The sequence below is a fragment of the Chiloscyllium plagiosum genome, unplaced genomic scaffold, assembly GCF_037043375.1.
Source record: "Chiloscyllium plagiosum isolate Xiang-an unplaced genomic scaffold, Cpla_swu_hap1 HiC_scaffold_36, whole genome shotgun sequence".
NCBI lineage: Eukaryota > Metazoa > Chordata > Chondrichthyes > Orectolobiformes > Hemiscylliidae > Chiloscyllium > Chiloscyllium plagiosum.
This window is the reverse complement of record NW_028270174.1, coordinates 4,058,022-4,077,930: the sequence shown is the minus strand read 5'-3', so window position 1 is coordinate 4,077,930 and position 19,909 is coordinate 4,058,022. Positions and strand designations below refer to the sequence as shown.

Below are 19,909 nucleotides of genomic sequence, written 5' to 3'. Positions count from 1 at the left end.
AGGGGACTGAAGGTTCAATGAGCTACTGTTTTCAGGCTGGATTGTCATGTTTGACCTTGCAACTGCTCCTGACCTGATGGTTTTGAGGGCAAGTTTCTCAGCAGCAATTTTACAAAGTTTTCTCCATTGAATTGTTTTACTGACGTCTGTTTTTAGTCCACTGAACAGTGAGGGGGGTGAGTACAACGTGTCCTGACTGGGGTCAATTAGGAAAGGGGCCGAGTTTCCCTGCACACTTTGGGTAGCATCACAGACTTGAAGGGGGTTGGGCACGATTGACGTCACTGTGGTTTTAAGTGACAGCCTGTTTAAATGGGAGGCGGTGCTACAGGTAAGTGGCACACCTGTGGGGAGCACAGCACTCTCCTCTGCGATTCAACAACAACAGCGGCTTTGAAGGGAACACCTCTGACCTGTCCCTGAAATCATTGAATGAAACATGAAGAAACTGGCAGCTTTGTCTCAGTTGTTACTGGTCGTGGTAATTGCTGGTAAGAAATACATTTTATTTAAACTTTGTACATTAGATTCCGAAGGATAAGATGTTTCTTCAACATGCATATGCAACAAAATACATTGCAGTGGATTGTTTGCAATGGAAAGAGATTATAAACTTGCTTTTCTTTGCACGGACAGAGCTGTGTTGTTACTTCACTTTAGAATTCAACAGGGATGAACTATTTGCAATTGTAATCAAAACGTTTTTAAGATTTAAATTTTTCGTATTTCTCAATTGCTCCCAGCTTCTGCTCAGCACTAATGTTTCTGTAAAGTCTCAACTTTCTCATGTTTAAAAACCAAGACTGTTGTTAGCATTCGATTCATCTTTGATGTGGAATCCAACTCTTGATGTCATTACTAGGGACAAACTGATTTGTGCCCAGGACACATTTCAATGTTTTAACTGTTCAAACAATAACCTTTATGTTGCAGTCAGTCTGGGGACAGTGGGAGGTTCCACTGAAATTCCAAATGAACTGTCAGTTCCCTCTGTCGCTCCAACTTCATCTCCCTCACCGTCCAGCCCCAATAGCTCCAGGGAGGATTATGAGGATTATGAAGATGATGATTATGTGGATGAATATGATGAATTGACACCTGAAGAACTGGAAGATGGAGTGTTGCCAGTGAAAGGTTTATACATTTCTTTATAACCTTTAACCCTCCCTTATTAAGTCAGAGAATTTCAGAAGTTACACTTAGGCTTTGGCGTGTTTTCAGTGTCTAAGATCAATCGTTTAAAATGCCCAAGGTGTATGTACTGTCATTAGCAGTGCAGGAAGTGAATGTTATAGTTGAATCTCTCCTGAACTCTAATAGCCCCAGAATGCTTGTACTGTAAATGGATCAGTGGCTCACTGGATTGTAGCAATTTAAACTTTCAACTCAGGTTTCTGAATTAACCGATTGTGGTGACACCAGGTTACCTGTCCCAGTGACCTCCATCAGTATCTTCAGTACATGTTTAGTCTCAGTCCAATGACTTAAATGTTATTTAAGAGAAAGTTCCTTTACCAAAGCTGTTTAGTACTGTAACTGAAGTTGTAGTTACATCAAAAGCAAATGCTATGAAGTGGGTTTGGTTTGACACTGATGTAACTTTATTCGGTCACATACTGGACCAGTCCGCATTGACTGGAGAGGCAGATGGGATGTCACTAGTTTGACTCCCTGTCGAAAATATAACCAGGTGTCCATTTCAGGAATCCTGTTCATATGTCAGGAGATGATTTGCAGTACACTGGATTATTGGTTTGCAATTACCTTTCGGACTTTCCTAAACATTACAAACTTTTAACTACTTGGAAAGTAGCTTGACACTGCAACCTGAGAAGGAAGTTGAGCATTCCTATCTAACTCTGTAACTGCACTTTACCTGATGAGACACGGGTCTGTAATAAAAAAACAGAAAATATTGGAAATGCTCCAGTGAGTTAGGCAACAATTGTAGAGAGAGCAATGTAATTGAGGAATGTTTCCGATCAATAAACATTCATTAGAACAGTGAGTGCCCTTTGACTGATGGTGACAGAGTAACAGAAAGGATCCATCACAATGGGATTGAAGTGAGGTGATACGTAAGGATTTTGTCGACTTTCACCAGTTATAGTTCAGGGGATTCTGAACATCTGACTAAAATAGAAGTTGGAGTTTGTCCACATAGTATTAAAGCTCCAAACAACTTTAATTGAACAATATGCTACAGATCCCGTAAATGGGAGATAAACCCAAGAAAAGCTGGAAGTGCTCAGCAGGTCAGGCAGACCTATCTGAAAGAGGAAACCAATTAAGGTCAATGACCTTTCAATGCATGACCTAAACTGTAGGAATTGCTAGTTTAATGCCAGCACATTTTGAAAGAGCTTTCACTTATCACTGTCAAAGACAGCAATGAGAATAAACTCAGAAATGTATTGCTTCATCTTGAACTGTTTCACTGAATCTAGGCTTTGTGATAATGATGATTCCAACAGTGGAATGCCCTTTCACTTATATTCACAAAGTGGAACTCTCCAAATGAACACAGCAAATCTAACTCATGTTTTTGTCAGTCCTAGGGGTGTTTTGTGTTCTTCAGTAACATCTTACTTCTAAAGTTACAAACTGGAAGTTAATCCTGAAGTTACATCTTCTGTTCTGACAATTTGTCAGGTTGTCCCCAAGTATCTACCTGAAGCTACTGGTAAAATGCAGCCCCATTAAATGGTGGATCAGACTCGAGGGGCTGAATGGCCTACTTCTCTTCCTATTTCCTATGGTCCATGAAACATTGCTCCAGAGTATTTTCACTTTGAAGAATTAAAATTAAAGCTTTCACCTCATTTCACCATTTATTCCGAGGCCCTAGGAACCTGGATCACAGGAAAACAAAATAAACCACCTGGGTGTGGAGAGGGTTTTTTTTTGCATTTCATTGCTGTAGTGATTGTAGAATTATAGGGACACACCCACAAAACACATTGATAAAAATTCTGTTCAGAACAGATTATTGTTTCTCAATACCAGTGGCAGTCCAGGAATCAGAAATTGTTACCTGAGGTGAACTATTTGTATAATAAAGTTAGAAACTTAATCCATGTGCAGCCAAACACTCTTGCGTGGAAGTATATTGTCTATATTGTGAGAGTGTAGATATAGATAATAATAGAGGAAAATCTGTTTGTGTTTTTCAAAGAGGTTAGATTAATGAAAACCAATGTTGTTAAACTGGGTGCGGGACATGGGACATGGGTCAGAGAGGGTGAGGAATGCCTCAAAAAGTCATCTGTTCATTTGTGTTTCCAGTCCAGCCAGTTGTTAAACCCAAGAACAAAGCCGGGAAGAAAAAAGGCCTGAGACAATTTAGGAATAAGGCAAAAAGGAAAAGGACTGGAACAAAGAAGCAGAATGATCCATGTAAGGCCGAATACAAGGATTTCTGTATTCACGGGAAATGCGTCTTCTTGAAAGAACTCAACAAGACATCATGTATGTAAGTGAATCACTGCGCAGTGGGATCTTCCAAGATACTGGGCCATGTTTCTTAATTTCCGTCACTCTACCAATGGGGTCTATACCGTCAGCTGACTGAGCTGAAGGATTTTCTCCCTGAACCTTTCCATCTCTCACTGTCTTCCTATGTGGTCTCTCTCTCTCTCTCTCTGTCTTCTCTCTCTCTCTCTTGGAAATGCTCCAGTGAGTTAGGCAACAATTGTAGAGAGAGCAATGTAATTGAGGAATGTTTCCGATCAATAAACATTCATTAGAACAGTGAGTGACCTTTGACTGATGGTGACAGTCTCTCTCTCACTCTGTCTGTCTCTCTGTCTCTCTCTCTGTCTGCCTCTCTCTTTGTCTCTGTTTCTCTGTGTCTCTGTCCCTCTGTGTCTCTTTCTCTCTCTGTGTCTCTGTATCTCTCTGTCTGTCTCTCTCTCTCTGCCTCTCTCTCTGTTTCTTTCTCTCCGTGTCTCTCTGTCTCTCTCTTCATCTCTTTCTCTCTGTGTGTCTCTCTCTCTGTCTGTCTCTCTCCGTCTGTCTTTCTCTCTGTTTCTTTCTCTCTGCATCTCTCTGTCTGTCTCTCTGTTTCTTTCTGTGTGCGTGTCTCTCTCTCTCTGTCTCTCTCTCTCTCTGTCTCTCTCTCTCTGTTTTTTTGTCTCTCTCTGTTTCTTTCTCTCTCTCTCTGTCTCTCTCTCTCTCTCTGTCTCTCTCTCTGTCTCTCTCTCTCTCTGTCTCTCTCTCTCTCTCTGTTTCTTTCTCTCTCTCTCTGTATCTCTCTCTGTCTCTCTCTCTCTGTCTGTCTCTGTTTCTTTCTCTCTCTCTCTCTGAATCTCTCTCTCTGCCTCTTGTTTTCAGGATGTTTCTTAAAATCTATTTCTTTGATCAAGCTTTTGCATTCTGATACTCAAGAACCTGTTTATCTCCGTCTTAAACACACTCAGTGCCCTGGTCTCCATAGCCTTCTGTGGCAGTGAATTCCATCGATTCCCCACTCTCTGGCTGAAGAAGTTTCTCCTTCTCTCCGTTCTGAAAGGTCTTCCCTTTAATCAAAGACTGTGCCCTCAGGTCCTAGTCTCTTCTACCAATGGAAACACCTTCCCAACATTTACTCCCCTTGTAATGTCACTGAAGTAGCAATCCAGAATCCCAGACATTTGAGATAGCTTTGAATTCCACCATCGCAGTTAGTGGACTTTGAATTCAATGAAAATAAATCTGGGATTAAAAACCAGAGTGATCTTGACCAGGCGTTCATTGTTGTAAAAACTGATCAATAATGCCCTTTAGGGAAGGAAATCTGCCATCCTTACCCTATCTGACCTACACTTGACTCTAGACCCACAGCAATGGCCTAGCAAGCCACTCAGTTCAGGAGTAATTATACTTAGCCCAGCCCATCATACCCCTTCATAATCTTAACTCCTACTATCGGGTCAGGAGAAGAGAGTAACAGCATAACCTTGAATGTCCAATTTGTCCTGATAATTATACCTTCTCAGTCTCCTATCATCCTCAAATACTTTATGCACCTTCTCCAATGCCCCAGTAGCTGTTGTTTTTTATTGATATTGAAACTGGAACTGAACAGAAGGCTGTAGATGTAGCTACAGTATTGGTGTAAATATAATATTTCATCAGAAGTATATGATATTCTACTTGAAGTTTTGCTGATTTTGTTTTTATATTTAAAATTCTGTTCGCATTTAGATGTCTTCCTGGATACCAAAATGAACGCTGTGGGATAAAGACATTGTATACTGGAACAACCAAAGAACGGATTAATAGCCTCTCGATTGTCCTAGTGATAGCAGCTGGGATGCTACTTGTCTTTGTAATAGCTGTGACTGTTGTTGCAACGATGCAGTAAGTACAGCATCAGAGGATTTTCTTAGGTGTCAGGAAATAACTTGTCTGTTAGCATCTATAGTTCCCATCACTTAGAATAGTCATGTTAGTGTCAATGTAACCACCCCACTATATGCCACAGCTGCTATAATGCCTTATTTTCATCATTAACAAAAATATTCCTTCATATAATGATTGTTTTCCCATTGGCACCAGCATTGAGCTGTATCTTGCTAGTTTCAGTGCTCCTGCTACTAAATGTAACCAATTTGTATAGCAGGGTGGCTCAGTGGTTAGCGCTGCTGCCTCCCAGCACCAGTGTTCGATTCCAACCTCAGGTGACTGTCTGTGTGGAGATTGCACATTCTCCATGTGTTCACACGGGTTTCCTCCCACGGTCCAAAGATGTGCAGGTTAAGGTGGATTGGCTGTGCCAAATTGCCCAGGGATGTGTAAGCCAGGTGGGTTGGCCATGGGAGTCTCCCGATGCAGGGTTACAGGGATGGGGCTGGGTGGGATGCTCTTTGGAGAGGTTGCGTGGATTCAATGGGCCAAATAGCCTGATTACAAACTGTAGGGATACTATGAATTGAAAGGGATTCACAGGGTCTAAGTACACAAATTAATCTTTAATGAGGTACTATTTACTTGTATTCAGAGAAACCTAACTACGTGTCAACTTATGAGTGAATGCAACCATTTCTTAATAACAGAGAGCATCAGAGACAAATTTGCAAATGATAACTATGAAATTGATGTTAATAGAATTAGTTAGTCACTTCATGGCTAATTATAACTAGGTGCTCATTTTAAACGTGGAAAAGCAAAACAGCGAGGGTGCTGGAAATCTGAAACAATTACAGAGAATGCTGGAGAAACTCAGCAGGTCTGGCAGTGTCTGCGGAGAGAGAAAGAGAGTGAATGTTTCGGATCCAGTGATCCTGCTTCAGAACAGAAGGGGGCTGGAAAAGAGCTGAGGCTAATAAGGCACAGAGAAAGTGAGGGCTGCAGATGCTGGAGATCAGAGCTGAAAATGTGTTTCCTGAAGAAGGGCTTATGCCCGAAACGTCGATTCTCCTGTTCCTTGGATGCTGCCTGACCTGCTGCGCTTTTCCAGCAACACATTTTCAGCTAATAAGGCACAGCCTGGGAGGGTGGAGTTTGTAAGAGAAATGGAAGCCAGGGGGTCAGCCTCTGAAGTAGTGGAACTCTGTAGTGGTGAGTCCTAGAGGCTGTAAACTTGCTAAGTGGAAAATGAAGTGTGGTTCCTCCAAGTGATGTGGCCTATTGCTCAGTCTGTTCCTTTGGTGCTAGTAAGGTTTCTGGATAGGAATATAAAGGAAAAAAAAAACATTCCTGGTTCTTTACATTCCAGGCTATAGTTGGGAGGGAGGGCTATTTGCAAACAATACACTGACCAGTGTGTGACAAAATACCGACATAGGGACGATCCCTGTCATTTGGTTACATTCTCCGCAAACTTCTCTCAATGTACCTTCTCATTTATTTCTCCTTCATGGGTTAAATAACTGTTCTGTCTTCATCACTGCATTTATAGAAGCTAGGAGCAGGCCATTCAGCCCTTTGAGCTTGCTCCCTCATTCAGTATGATCCTCTATCTCAATGGTATATTCCTATTTTCACTCCATGTCCCTTGATGCCTAAAAAAAATCTAAAAATGTCATTGAATCCCTACAGCATGGAATCTAGCCATTTGGCCCACAGCACCCAATCGAAGATCATCCTACCCCGCATCCCTGTAACCCTGCATTTCTCATGGCCAATTCACCATAACTTGCACATCTCTGGACTGTGGGAGGAAACCGGAGCACCTGGAGGAAACCCACGCAGACACGGGGAGAATGTGTAAACTCCACACAGTCAGCTGCCTGAGGCTGGAACCGAACCCGGGTCCCTAGCGCTGTGAAGCAGCAGTGCTAAACGCCACATGTATCTTTCACTATATTGAATATATTCAGTGACTTCTAATTTCTAATAACATCTCTCTTTTTCAGCATTCGGAGAAAAGTGCAGACGGGGCATGATGTATTGAGTGAAGAAAAACAAAAACTGAGAACAGAGAATGGAAATGTAGTTTAAAAACGTAAGTTAAATGACATCTATTCTTATATAAAAGAGAAATTAGACCTCGTGAGTTTTTTAACACTACTTGAAAAGTGAATTATATCGGTATTTAGTTAAATTTAAATGGATTGTCAAATCTACAAATGGACCTCTACAGACCAGAATTTCTGAAATCAAATCATATGTTTAACTCTTGGGTTTAAACTTACTTCAGATGTAGTCTGAAACTTCCAGACTTTTGAATTTCTTCATGATGAGTATCCTCTTTGAGAAGTGTCAAGCTCTTGTGAATTTTTCTTTCCTTCAAAATGTGTAACATTTCCCTGACTCTCCTCCTTACTTTATTTTTAATGTCATTTTGAACAGAAAGTTTGAAAGTTATCATGAGAAGGAAATTTAAGGGTTCCCAGTTGATACCTCAAAAATGACCTGCCAACATGACCATGGAATACATTTCTGGGACATGGGTGCAAGACAGCTGTAGGCACATGTATTCCACTCTGTGTGCTGCCCACCATCTTGGTAATGGGTTCCTGAAATAGGTGTTGGACCCCTTTGAACATCCCAATGAAGTGCCCAAATTCTTTCAGACATTATTCCAATATTGGGCTGTTGTTGGCCTGTCGCCTCTGAGCTCAGTAGAGCTGTCCGTGACCTAACTACTGGTCTGTAAGAGCCAGGATGCTCTAAATTCAGTCTTTGTTTTTGAAAGAAGTGACAATTGTCTGACAACTGAGCTGGAAAATTCCAGATTGCCCCTTGTCCTAAGTTTGAAGTGATGAGCATGCCTGTCCAACCTCAATCCATCCCCTTGCTGTTTCCTGGTGCCTGGCTAATTTTCATCTTTCATTACCTGGTTGTTAGACTGAGAGGAAACTCGCCTGTCTGGGTGTGCCCACGGTCAGAGCATTCGTTTCCAGGACACCGTGGTTATTAAAACAAATCTCAGAAAAATGACAGGGGCAAGGAATTTCTTTTTCATTGAACATTTCTGTCTCAGTTCTCAAAATATCAGAGATAAAAGTATAGGAAACATGGATCACTGAATCATCCAATTGGTTAACAATTTTTGGCTTTGGATTGGCTGTGGGAAGGTGGGGCATCATGATAATGGACATGTTGAGTGGTCAATGGTTGGAATGTGTTGGTAGGGCATTAGGTCATGTCATAGTGTTGGTAATATGAGCAGCACACTTGGTCTGGCCATGGAGGAAGACCATCACACCTCTCTAATCAGGAGAGCAATCTCACAGGCAGTGGAATGGCTCTCTGACTGGAAATAGCAATTTTCCAAGAAAGGGGAATATTTGTTTCTGGTGACGTCCTGAAATATTCCCAAACCTGCTGGAGTTGATGCTCCACAGGAAGGAAAACCTGGAGGAACCCAATGTTCTCGAAATAACGCTGCCGCAGCCAATCACAGTGGGGCTTCTTTGTATCTAACTTGAAATGCAAACTGAAGATAAAAATGACCAAATTCAGAGGGAAATGATCTACTTTTGAATGTTTTACCTGAAACACATATTGAACTGAATCACCGATACTAACAACTGATAAACTTGTATTTACAGGAAGGACCGCATCAGACGTTTCTAACCTGAAGAAATCATCCAAACTATCAATCTCCCACATTTATTTATGAGATGACCACTCTCCCTCCCTCTCCTGGTTAATGCCTACTGTTGATGTATACAGTTACTTAGAACAACGTACACAGCCCAAAGTCCAGTGATATAGCTAATGTATAAGATGAACTAAAGAATAACAACTTGAATTTATGTAGCATCACTTGAAATTATATAATGTCCTGTGACCCCACACCCTTCTAACTGGCAAAACAATTGGCACTGAGGGTCAAAGAGAACAGTGAAGTTGCCATTGTCATACCAGACCATCGGGCTGTTCTCTCACTCAAGAGAGACAACTGGTGGTGGTGTAACCTGAGGGTTACCATTGTCTCAGGGTGAGGGGAGAGGTTGAGGAGGAGAGTCCTTCATACTAACCTTAGCTGGTACAGGAATTGAACCCACACTGCTGGTGTTGCTGCATTGTGGACCAGCTTTCCAGCCAACTGAGCTAGTGCCTAGTAGCAGTCCTGGAAGCAGAGAGAGTTTGTCAGTGAGGAGCAGAGCTCGATGGATAGCTGATTTAAGGTGGGTTGAAGGGAGGACCTTTGTCATAAAGGGCAAAGTCAGAGAAATGTTGCTTTCCAGAGGGTAGGGTGTGCTGGAGGCTCCAGAGATAAGTTGAGGATTTTGAAAACACCAATGACATTTTTCACAGCCAGCCTTTACTGGATTGATCCAGCATAAGTCAACAAACACAGAGGGGTCATGTTCAAATCAGACTCAATGGTCCAATGCTTCGGATGTAGCCTTGTCCTTGCCACATTGGCACAGAAGAGTTTATTGTGTAACAGTTATTAGCTAAAGAGAAGACTATAGACTATGTTTTCCGCAATACATTGGAGCTCCTTCCAATGAATCATCAACATTTTGTTTCCTTTATTCATTTACAGGATGAGAGTGTCTCTGGCTAGTCAGCATTTATTGCCCTAATTGCCCAGTGGCCAGTTAAGTGTAGCCACATTGCTGTGGGTCTGCTGTCACATGTAGGCCAGCAGTATCCTTCCCTAAAGAAGGTGAGTGAACCAGATGGTCATTGTTAAATTCTTAATTCCAGATATTTATTGTAACCACATCCCACCAGCTGCCATGGTGGGATTTGAACTAAGGTCCTTAGGGCATTACCCTGAGTCACTAAGACTAACAGCCAAGCAATAATACCACTAGGCCATACCTCTCCATGATGCAGTGCTACTGCTTAAGTTTTACCTTGCCTTGCCCTCAGACAAGGCTCACTCAATAGTGACTCAGAAAAAAGAATTCTGGTTTCCCCAGCACTCCTGTCTCCGTTGTTTTCTGGGAGCACTGAAGCCAACATTAGTATCTGTACAACCGTGTTGGAGCTTCAATCACTCAGTGCAGACAGGGGACAAAAGCACCAGTTTCCAGGTTCACTCCAGCTGATCCTTCAACAACCCTCCTCCACCTTTCTAGGATTGCTAAAGGTTGAGTGTAGAAATTATAGCAAAGATTCCTTCAGGTTTGTTAATGTATCAGTATTTATTTGTTATTTAAAGTTATTTATGTACTTTTTTATGAATTCTAAGAAACAAAAGTATTGTAAAACAATATGGTCAATAAAGGAGGTTTTGAATAAATCTCTGTCCTTTTATGAATGGAGGATTACTGCTTTTCTTTAAAGCTTTGTAACACCATATGGTTTTCTCTCTCTCCCATAACATCATCCCACACCTCATATGGAATCCAATGTCTATTTAAAGAACACTTTGCAAAACAGAAACTTACACTTCAATATGAAACTGAAACTTTTCTAAAGAATTTTGAAATTCCTGTATCTATCTTATTGCTTAGAATAACATCACTGAAAATAAAATTTTCCCCTTGTCACTTGTGAAACCTTGAAATAATTCTTTGTTTCCCATGGTAATCATACCTACTGTCAGCTCAAAGCCACTCCAACAAATTCAATGATAAGAAATACTGTGAATGCTGGAAATCTGAAAGCAAAACAGGAAGTATTGGGAGGAATATCTCAGTGGGTCCTGGTAGCAATTGTGGTGAAAGAAATTGAGTTAATGCTTTGAGTCTGATATGACTCTTCAGTGGCACTTGAAGAATTCAAAGTCACATTACAGAAGGAGTGATGTAAGTGCATTAACTGGTTAAACAGCCCTTTCCAGTGAGGTAAGGCTTCTCTTCCTCACTGTTAGCGGTCTCAGCTCCCTGGGTCTGTGTTGACAACTCTTGAAGGGTCCATCGAAGCACCTCTAGCTGCCTCCCTCTGAAGCGAGCTCCTCTCCTCCCCCTCTCGCACTAACCTCTCCATTCAATGTGTACTTCTGAATTTGTTCCTGTCCTGGTCATCCCCTGCCCCCTTCACCTCTGACAGACCCAGTGGGTCACAAAATCATTGCATCCTCACTGCATCACCATCCAGAACTTCAGTCCCATCTACACCAACCCTTTAATAATAGTTTCAGGTGAAACTTCCCGTGCAGCTAAGTTGACCTCAACAGAGCACTGAGAATAACAATGTGATACAGGTAGAATGACGTGCTCTTTCAACTTGTCAAACCTCATTCCCAATAAATAAATAAATGAAAGAACAGGAGAAGCTTATTCACAGAATTGCTTTAATGCAGAATGAGGCCATTCAGCCCATTGTGTCTGCACCAGGTCTCAGAGTGTTTGACTTGGTTTTCTCCTGCACATTATTCCTATTCAAATAATCATTGATGTTCAGTTTGGGTTCCACCAGGGCCACTCAGCTCCTGACCTCATTACAGCCTTGGTTCAAACATGGACAAAAGAGCTGAATTCCAGAGGGGAGGGGAGAGGGACAGCCGTTGACATCGAGGCTGCATTCAACTGAATGTGGCATCAAGGAGCCCCGACAAAATTGCAGTCAATAGGAATAACAGGGAGTTGTCCCTGATAGCACATAGATTGTGGTTGTTAGGAGGTCAGTTAATTCAGCTCCAGGACATCCCTTAGGCTAGTGTCCTGCACCCAACTATCTTTAGCTGCCTGATCAATGACCTTCCCTCCATCATAAGGTCAGAAATTGGGATGTTCACCGATAATTGCAAAATATTCAGCACCATTCGCGACTCCTCAGATATTGAAATAGCCCATGTCCAAATGCAGCAATATGGGAACACCAACCGCTGCAAGTTCCCTCCAAGCCACTCACCATCCTGCCTTGGAAATATATCACCATTCCTCCAGTGTCTCTGGGTTAAAATCCTGGAATTCCCAGTCTAAGGGTATTGTGGGTCTACCCACAGCACATGGACTGCAGCGGGTCAAGGAAGCAACCCACCACCCACTTGAACCAATTTTTTGCATTTCAAATGTAACAGTAAAACTAGGTGTTAGTGGGAGGAAAGATCTCATTACAGACTCTAGTACGAGGGAGAAAGTATTTGACAAATTAGTGGGACTCAAGACAGACAAGTCACCAAGACGCAATGGCTGCAATCCAAGGGGTTTAAAGAAAGGCTGCGGAGATCAGAGAAGGCATTGCTCAAATTATTCAGAATTCACTTGATTCCAGGAGGGTACAAGCAATTTCAAAAACTGTGAATGTGACTCCCCTATACAAGCAGGGATGGAGACAGAAACCAGGAAACTATGGCTAGTTAGCCCAACATCTGTCTTTGGAAAATGTTAGAAGCCTTTATTAAGGAAGAAATAGCAGGGCATTTATATAGAGTCATAGAATCATAGAGATGTACAGCATGGAGACAGACCCTTCGGTCCAACCCGTCCATGCCGACCAGATACCCCAACCCAATCTAGACCCACCTGCCAGCACCTGGCCCATATCCCTCCAAACTCTTCCTATTCATATACCCATCCAAATGCCTCTTAAATGTTGTAATTGTACCAGCCTCCACCACTTCCTCTGGCAGCTCATTCCGTACACGCACCACCCTCTGCGTGAAAAAGCTGCCCCTTTGGTCTCTTTTATACCTTTCCCCTCTCACCCCAAACCTGTGCCCTCCAGTTCTGGACTCCCCGACCCAAGGGAAAAGACTTTGTCTATTTATCCTATCCATGCCCCTCATAATTTTGTAAACCTCTATAAGGTCACCCCTCAGCCTCCGATGCTCCAGGGAAAACAGCCGCAGCCTGTTCAGCCTCTCCCTGTAGCTCAGATCCTCCAACCCTGGCAAATTCTTTGTAAATCTTTTCTGAACCCTTTCAAATTTTACAACATCTTTCCGATAGGAAGGAGACCAGAATTGCATGCAATATTCCAACAGTGGCCTAACCAATGTCCAGTACAGCCGCAACATGACCTCCCAACTCCTGTACTCAATAGTTTGACCAATAAAGGAAAGCATACCAAATGCCTTCTTTACTATCCTATCTACCTGCGACTCCACTTTCAAGGAACTATGAACCTGCAGTCCAAGGTCTCTTTGTTCAGCAACACTGCCTAAGACCTTACCATTAAGTGTATAAATCCTGCAAAGATTTGCTTTCCCAAAATGCAGCACCTCGCATTTATCTGAATTAAACTCCATCTGCCACTTCTCAGCCCATTGGCCCATCTGGTCCAGATCCTATTGTAATCTGAGGTAACCTTCTTCGCTGTCCACTACACCTCCAATTTTGGTGTCATCTGCAAACTTACTAACTGTACCTCTTATGCTCGCATCCAAATCATTTATGTAAATGACAAAAAGTAGAGGACCCAGCACTGATCCTTGTGGCACTCCACTGGTGACAGGCCTCCAGTCTGAAAAACAACCCTCCACCACCACCCTCTGTCTTCTACCTTTGACCCAGTTCTGTATCCAAATGGCTAGTTCTTCCTGTATTCCATGAGATCTAACCTTGCTAATCAGTCTCCCATGGGGAACCTTTTGAACGCCTTACTGAAGTCCATAGAATTCACATCTACTGCTCTGCCCTCATCAATCCTCTTTGTTACTTCTTCAAAAAACTCAATCAAGTTTGTGAGACATGATTTCCCCTGCACAAAGCCATGTTGACTATCCCTAATCAGTCCTTGCCTTTCCAAATACATGTGCACCCTTCCCTCAGGATTCCCTCCAACAACTTGCCCACCACCGAGGTCAGGCTCACCGGTCTATAGTTCCCTGGCTTGTCTTTACTGCCCTTCATAAACAGTGGCACCAATTTGCCAACCTCCAGTCTTCCAGCACCTCACCTGTGACTATCGATGATACAAATATCTCAGCAAGAGGCCCAGCAATCACTTCTCTAGCTTCCCACAGAGTTCTCGGGTACACCTGATCAGGTCCTGGGGATTTATCCACCTGTAACCGTTTCAAGACATCCAGCACTTCGCTGTAATCTGGACATTTTGCAAGATGTAACCATCTATTTCCCTACAGTCTATATCTTCCATGTCCTTTTCCACAGTAAATACTGATGCAAAATATTCATTTAGTATCTCCCCCATTTTCTGCGGCCCCACACAGAGGCCGCCTTGCTGATCTTTGAGGGGCCCTATTCTCTCCCTAGTTACCCTTTTGTCCTTAATATATTTGTAAAAACCTTTTGGATTCTCCTTAATTCTATTTGCCAAAGCTAACTCATGTCCCTTTTTTGCCCTCCTGATTTCCCTCTTAAGTATCCTCCTACTGTCTTTATACTCTTCTAAGGATTCACTCGATCTCTCCTGTCTATACCTGACATATGCTTCCTTGTTTTTCTTAACCAAACCCTCAATTTCTTTAGTCATCCAGCATTCCCTATACCTACCAGCTTTCCCTTTCACCCTAACAGGAATATACTTTCCCTGGATTCTTGTTATTTCTGAAGGCTTCCCATTTTGCAGCTGTCCCTTTACCTGCGAACATCTGCCTCCAATCAGCTTTTGAAAGTTCTTGCCTAATACCACCAAAATTGGCCTTTCTCCAATTTAGAACTTCAACTTTTAGATCTGGTCTATCCTTTTCCATCACTATTTTAAAACGAATAGAATTATGGTCCCTGGCCCCAAAGTGCTCCCCTACTGACACCTCAGTCACCTGCCCTGCCTTATTTCCCAAGAGTAGGTCAAGTTTTGCACCTTTTCTAGGAGGTACATCCACATACTGAATCAGAAAATTGTCTCGCACGCACTTAAGAAATTCCTCTCCATCTAAACCTTTAACACTATGCTTAACATAATCAAATAAACTCATCATGGTTTCATGAAAGAAAAATCATGTTTGACAAATTTGGTTAATATAATAAGGATATAACAAGCAGAGTTGACAAAGAGGAACTGGTAGATGAAATGTATTTGAATTTCTAGAAGGTATTCAGTAAGATACCATATAAAAGATTATTGTATAAGATTATAGCTCATAGCATTGGGGGTAATGTATTATTTTAGATAAGGGATTGGTGAATACATAGATGGTAGACTATGGATGGAATAACTCCACAGAGGCTGGTATTCTGTCACCAAGTCGCCCTGTATTTACACAGGGATAGTCCTTGACACTGATCTAGCTCCCTCAGAGCCAGCCCTTAGAGTGAGCAGAATCCCTCACACTCCTGTTGTATATATTTTTTGTTTCTCCACTGAGGAGATGTTAATCTCCTGGTTATATTTGTTCCCTTTTTTTTCATTTTTCTTTCTTTTTAAGCATTTATTCTTTGTTTCTCCTGCACTACTGATATACAGCAGCCGTGTGACACTCCTGTTTATATCTGTCAGCCAGGGCTCCCTAAGTGGACCAGGTTATCAGCCCCAATCAGGGAACTCCTATTCTGTAAGGTCCAGCTGGCTGATCTCGCTATAGCCAATACAATTGGGATTTTTGCACGCTGGAAACATGTAACACGTGTATGTCACATGGATCATAGAGTCATAGAGTTGTACAGCACGGAAACAGACTCTGAAAAAACTCAGTCCTAGGGTCTGAATTATTGACCATTTATATTAATGACTTGGAGGAGGGGACAGGGTGCAATGTATCCAAATTTATTAATGATACAAAATAGGAGAGCTAAGGACATAATGAAGATCCAAGGGAGTGGGCAACATCTTGGCAGATGGAGTTTAGTGTAGAAAAGTGTGAGTCCATGTACTCTGGCTAGAAGAATCAGAAGACAGACTATTATTTAAATTGAGAGATATTCCAAAAAAGTACAGCACAAAGGGATCTGGGTGTTTCTGTACATGAAACATGAAAAGTTATTAAATTGAATTTTCCCCTTTATTGCAAAGGGATTTGGAGATTAAAAACAGGGAATTCTTGTTCAACAGTACAGGGTGTTGGTGAGGCCACACCTGGAGTATTGTGCACAGTTTTGTCCCTGTCTTTAAGAAAGAACATACTGACTTTGGAGGCTGTTCAAAAGAGATTCATGAGACTGAAACAAAAACAGAAAAATGCTGGAAAAGCTCAGCAGGTCTGGCAGCATCTGTGAGGAGAAAGCAGAGGTAACGTTTCGGGTCCAGTGACCCTTCAGGTTAGGTTTAGGGTTAGGGTCACTGGACCCAAAGCATTAAATCTGATTTCTCTCCATGGATGTTGCTAGACCTGCTGAGTTTTCCCAGCAATTTCTGTTTTTGTTTATGAATTCCAGCATCTGCAGTTCTTTGCAATTTTTAACTAGACTGATTCCTGGGACGAATGAGTTCATTTATCAAGAGCAGATAAACAGATTATGTTTGTATTTATAATGTTTAGATGACTGAGGGGTGACCTTATTGAAACGTACAGGATTCTGAGGGGGCTTGACAGCATTAGATATTGAAGAGATGTTTCCACCAATGAGGCAATCTCAGTCTCAGGGACATAGTTTCAGAATAAGGGACTCATTTAAAAACTGAGATGAAAAGGAATTTTCTTCTGCCAGAGATAGTGAATGTCTGGAATTTGCTACCCAGACTGTTGTGGAGGCTAGATCACTGGAAGTATTTGTAAAAACAAGTAGATAGGTTTTTGGAATGCCATCGGTTCTGATATAACGTGATAGTCCCGTTCTCATGTGATCTCATGTTATAAAAAAATCATGCAATCGCCATGCCCTTTAAACTAATGGGGTTGGAGTGGCATTATAGCCAATACAGGTAAGGAAAGTTCGCAGTCTACAAATAATGGTCAAAATTCTTCAATCACGTTAAAGCCAATTTGCATTCAAGCAACACACGTTACAGCAGGACAGACTGTATTAGGGATCTGAGGACAATGGGCAGCTGGCGTAAAAGAGGAATAAAGGTGTGGGGCAGATCAGCCAGATATTACAGAGTATTGGGGTAGGTTTAAGGGACTGAATGGTCTAAGACTTCTCCAATTTCTCATGCTCATTTGTGCCATGATAGGGTGTGGTGAAGCTGGTGCTTAGCTAATGCCAATCTCTGTGAACGAAGGTCGCACTCCATGGTATGTACCCTGGGTAGACTTTCAAATCGGGAATTGTCACTGTCCAATGTTTCACTGGGTACCTGGGAAATCAGCAGTCTGGACTGAGATGGAGTGAGATTAGGTCGAAATGAGATGAACAATCACGGCTCACCAGTGGGATTCTCACCCAACTGTTAAAAACCTTGGGTGAAAAATCAAACTTTTCTTTTTGGATGCTTTCAATCGCGACATATCCTCCCGATGGTCTCGACGTTTCCCACGTTGTTCACAGGCCAGGAAACCTCAGGCCTGAATTTTCTCACCTTTCCTGCTCACACAGCACCAGGTAGAGGAGGAGAGGTCATTTCCACCATCTGTTTCTCTAAAACATCCCCACAACCACGCAATGACTTGTTTTTTTACCCTTGTAAATGGGGGCTCTACTTATTAAGTTCTTGAGGAAGACGAGGCTGTTCTGTAGCAGTGAGCATCCTACAACTGAGGATTTTTTGAAACTGTTTGCCCTGGTGTTGAAGGGTGGGGCGCCTTTTGATGCCAGGTGTGGGTTGCACTCATGAAGGATTTTAACACACACAGTCTCACCTCACCCCAGGGCTGTTGAATCAATCAATCAGTAAGAGAGAGCAAGAAGTGACTCAAACGAGGGAATAATCCACAGACCACTGACTCGTGTATATCTCAGATTAGGTTTTGTTTTTAAAGGATTTAAGGTGATTAGCAAAGAAAGTAACAGAGAGATGTTTGTGACCTTCTGAAAGGAATTAGATTATTTAAAGTGATTTAAACGTTAGATTACTTAAAGTGGAGCAACTTGCAGTGCTGTGGGGAAAGTGCAGCAAAGTGAAACTAGGCTGGAAACAAGGGGCTTGAATGACTTTTATCAATTTATTAATTAAGCATAACTTGCGATATTCTATGACTTTTTAAATTCATTAATGGGATGTAACTTTCACTGGCTGGGTCAGCATATATTGCCCGACCCTAGTTGCCCCTTGAGAAGGTGGGGGTGAGCTGCCTTCTTGAGCCGCTGCAGTCCATCTTCTGTAGGTAGACCCACAGTGCCCTTTGGGAGGGAATTCCAGGATTGTGACCCAGTGACACTGAGGAACAGAGAAATATTTCCAAGTTAGGATGGTGAGTGGCTTAGAGGGGAACTTTCCAGGGGTGGTGTTCCCATGTATCTGCTGCCCTTATCCTTCTAGATGATAACAATGGTAGCATTCATTTCAACAGGGCAAGAATAGAAGGGCAGAGGTGTATTGCTTAAGGCTCAGAATTTGGAATAATGTGCACAGTTTTGGATTCTGTATCCAACGAAGGATGTGCTGGTGTTGGAGGGATCCAGAGGAGGTTCATGAGAATGATCCTGGGGATGAAGGGCTTGTCATGTGAGAAGCAATTGGGCCGAATGGCCTGTTTCTCTGCTGTAGATTCAATATCTATAAAACCATCAGACATAGGAGCAGGAGTAGGCCATTCAGCCCATCGCATCTGTTCCATCATTCAATGAGATCATGGCTGATCTGATAATCCTCAGCTCCACTTTCCAGCCTTTTCCCATTAACCTTCCAGATTAAAAATCGCTCTCTCTCAGCCTTGAATAAACTCAATGACCCAGCCTCCACAGCCCTCAGTGATAAAAAATTCCACAGATTCACCATCCTCTGAAAGAAGAAATTCCTCCTCATTCCTACCTTAAATATGCAACACCTTACTCTGAGATGATGGCCTCTGGACTTACACTGCCCCATGCAGTGTAAACAACCTCTCCACATCAACTCTCCCAAGTTCTCAAAAAATCTTGCATGTTTCAATGTCATTTCAAACATAGAACATAGAACATTACAGTGCAGAGCAGGACCTTCGGCCCTTGAAGTTGCGCCAACTTGTGAAATTAATCTGATGCCCATCTAACCTATACCATTCCATTATTATTCATATATATGTCCAATGCCCATTTAAGTGCCCTTAACATCGATGAATCTACTACTGTTGCAGACAGTCCATTGAACACCCCTCTCTGAGTAAAGAAACTACCTCTGACATCTGTCCTATATCTATCACCCCTCAGTTTAAAGCTATGTCCCCTCATGCTACCCATTGCCATCCGAGGAAAAAGGCTCTCCCTGTCCACCCTATCTAACCCTCTGATTATCTTACATGTCTCAATTAAGTCACCTCTCAAATTTTTCTCCTAACGAAAACAGCCTCAGTTCCCTCAGCATTTCCTCAGAAGACCTTCCTTCCATACCAGGCAACATCCCAGTAAATCTCCTCTGAATCCTTTCCAAAGCTTCCACATCCTTCCTATAATGTGGTGACCAGAACTGTCCACAATACTCCAGGTGCAGCCGCACTAGTATCTTGTAGAGCTGAAGCATGACCTCATGGCTCCAAAATTCAATCCCCCTACCAATAAACGCCAACACACCACATGCCTTCCTAACAACCTTATCAACCTAGGTGGCAATTTTCAGGGATTTATGCACCTGGCCACTGAGATTTCTCTGTTAATCTACACTGCCAAGAATTTTACCATTAGCCCAGTACGCTGCATTCCTGTTATTTCTTCTG

At 42.3% G+C, this 19,909-nt stretch overlaps 1 protein-coding gene across 1 annotated transcript; it reads left to right on the top strand.

Annotated features, from left to right (window-relative positions):
- Positions 1-356: 356 nt before the first annotated feature.
- Positions 357-10,815, top strand: LOC122539529 (uncharacterized). Its single transcript, XM_043674490.2, has 6 exons — positions 357-491; positions 934-1,134; positions 3,286-3,472; positions 5,185-5,340; positions 7,338-7,426; positions 8,979-10,815. The coding sequence occupies exons 1-5, from the start codon at positions 440-442 to the stop codon at positions 7,420-7,422; spliced, it is 681 nt and encodes a 226-aa protein (XP_043530425.1). The 5' UTR covers positions 357-439; the 3' UTR covers positions 7,423-7,426; positions 8,979-10,815.
- Positions 10,816-19,909: the final 9,094 nt, after the last annotated feature.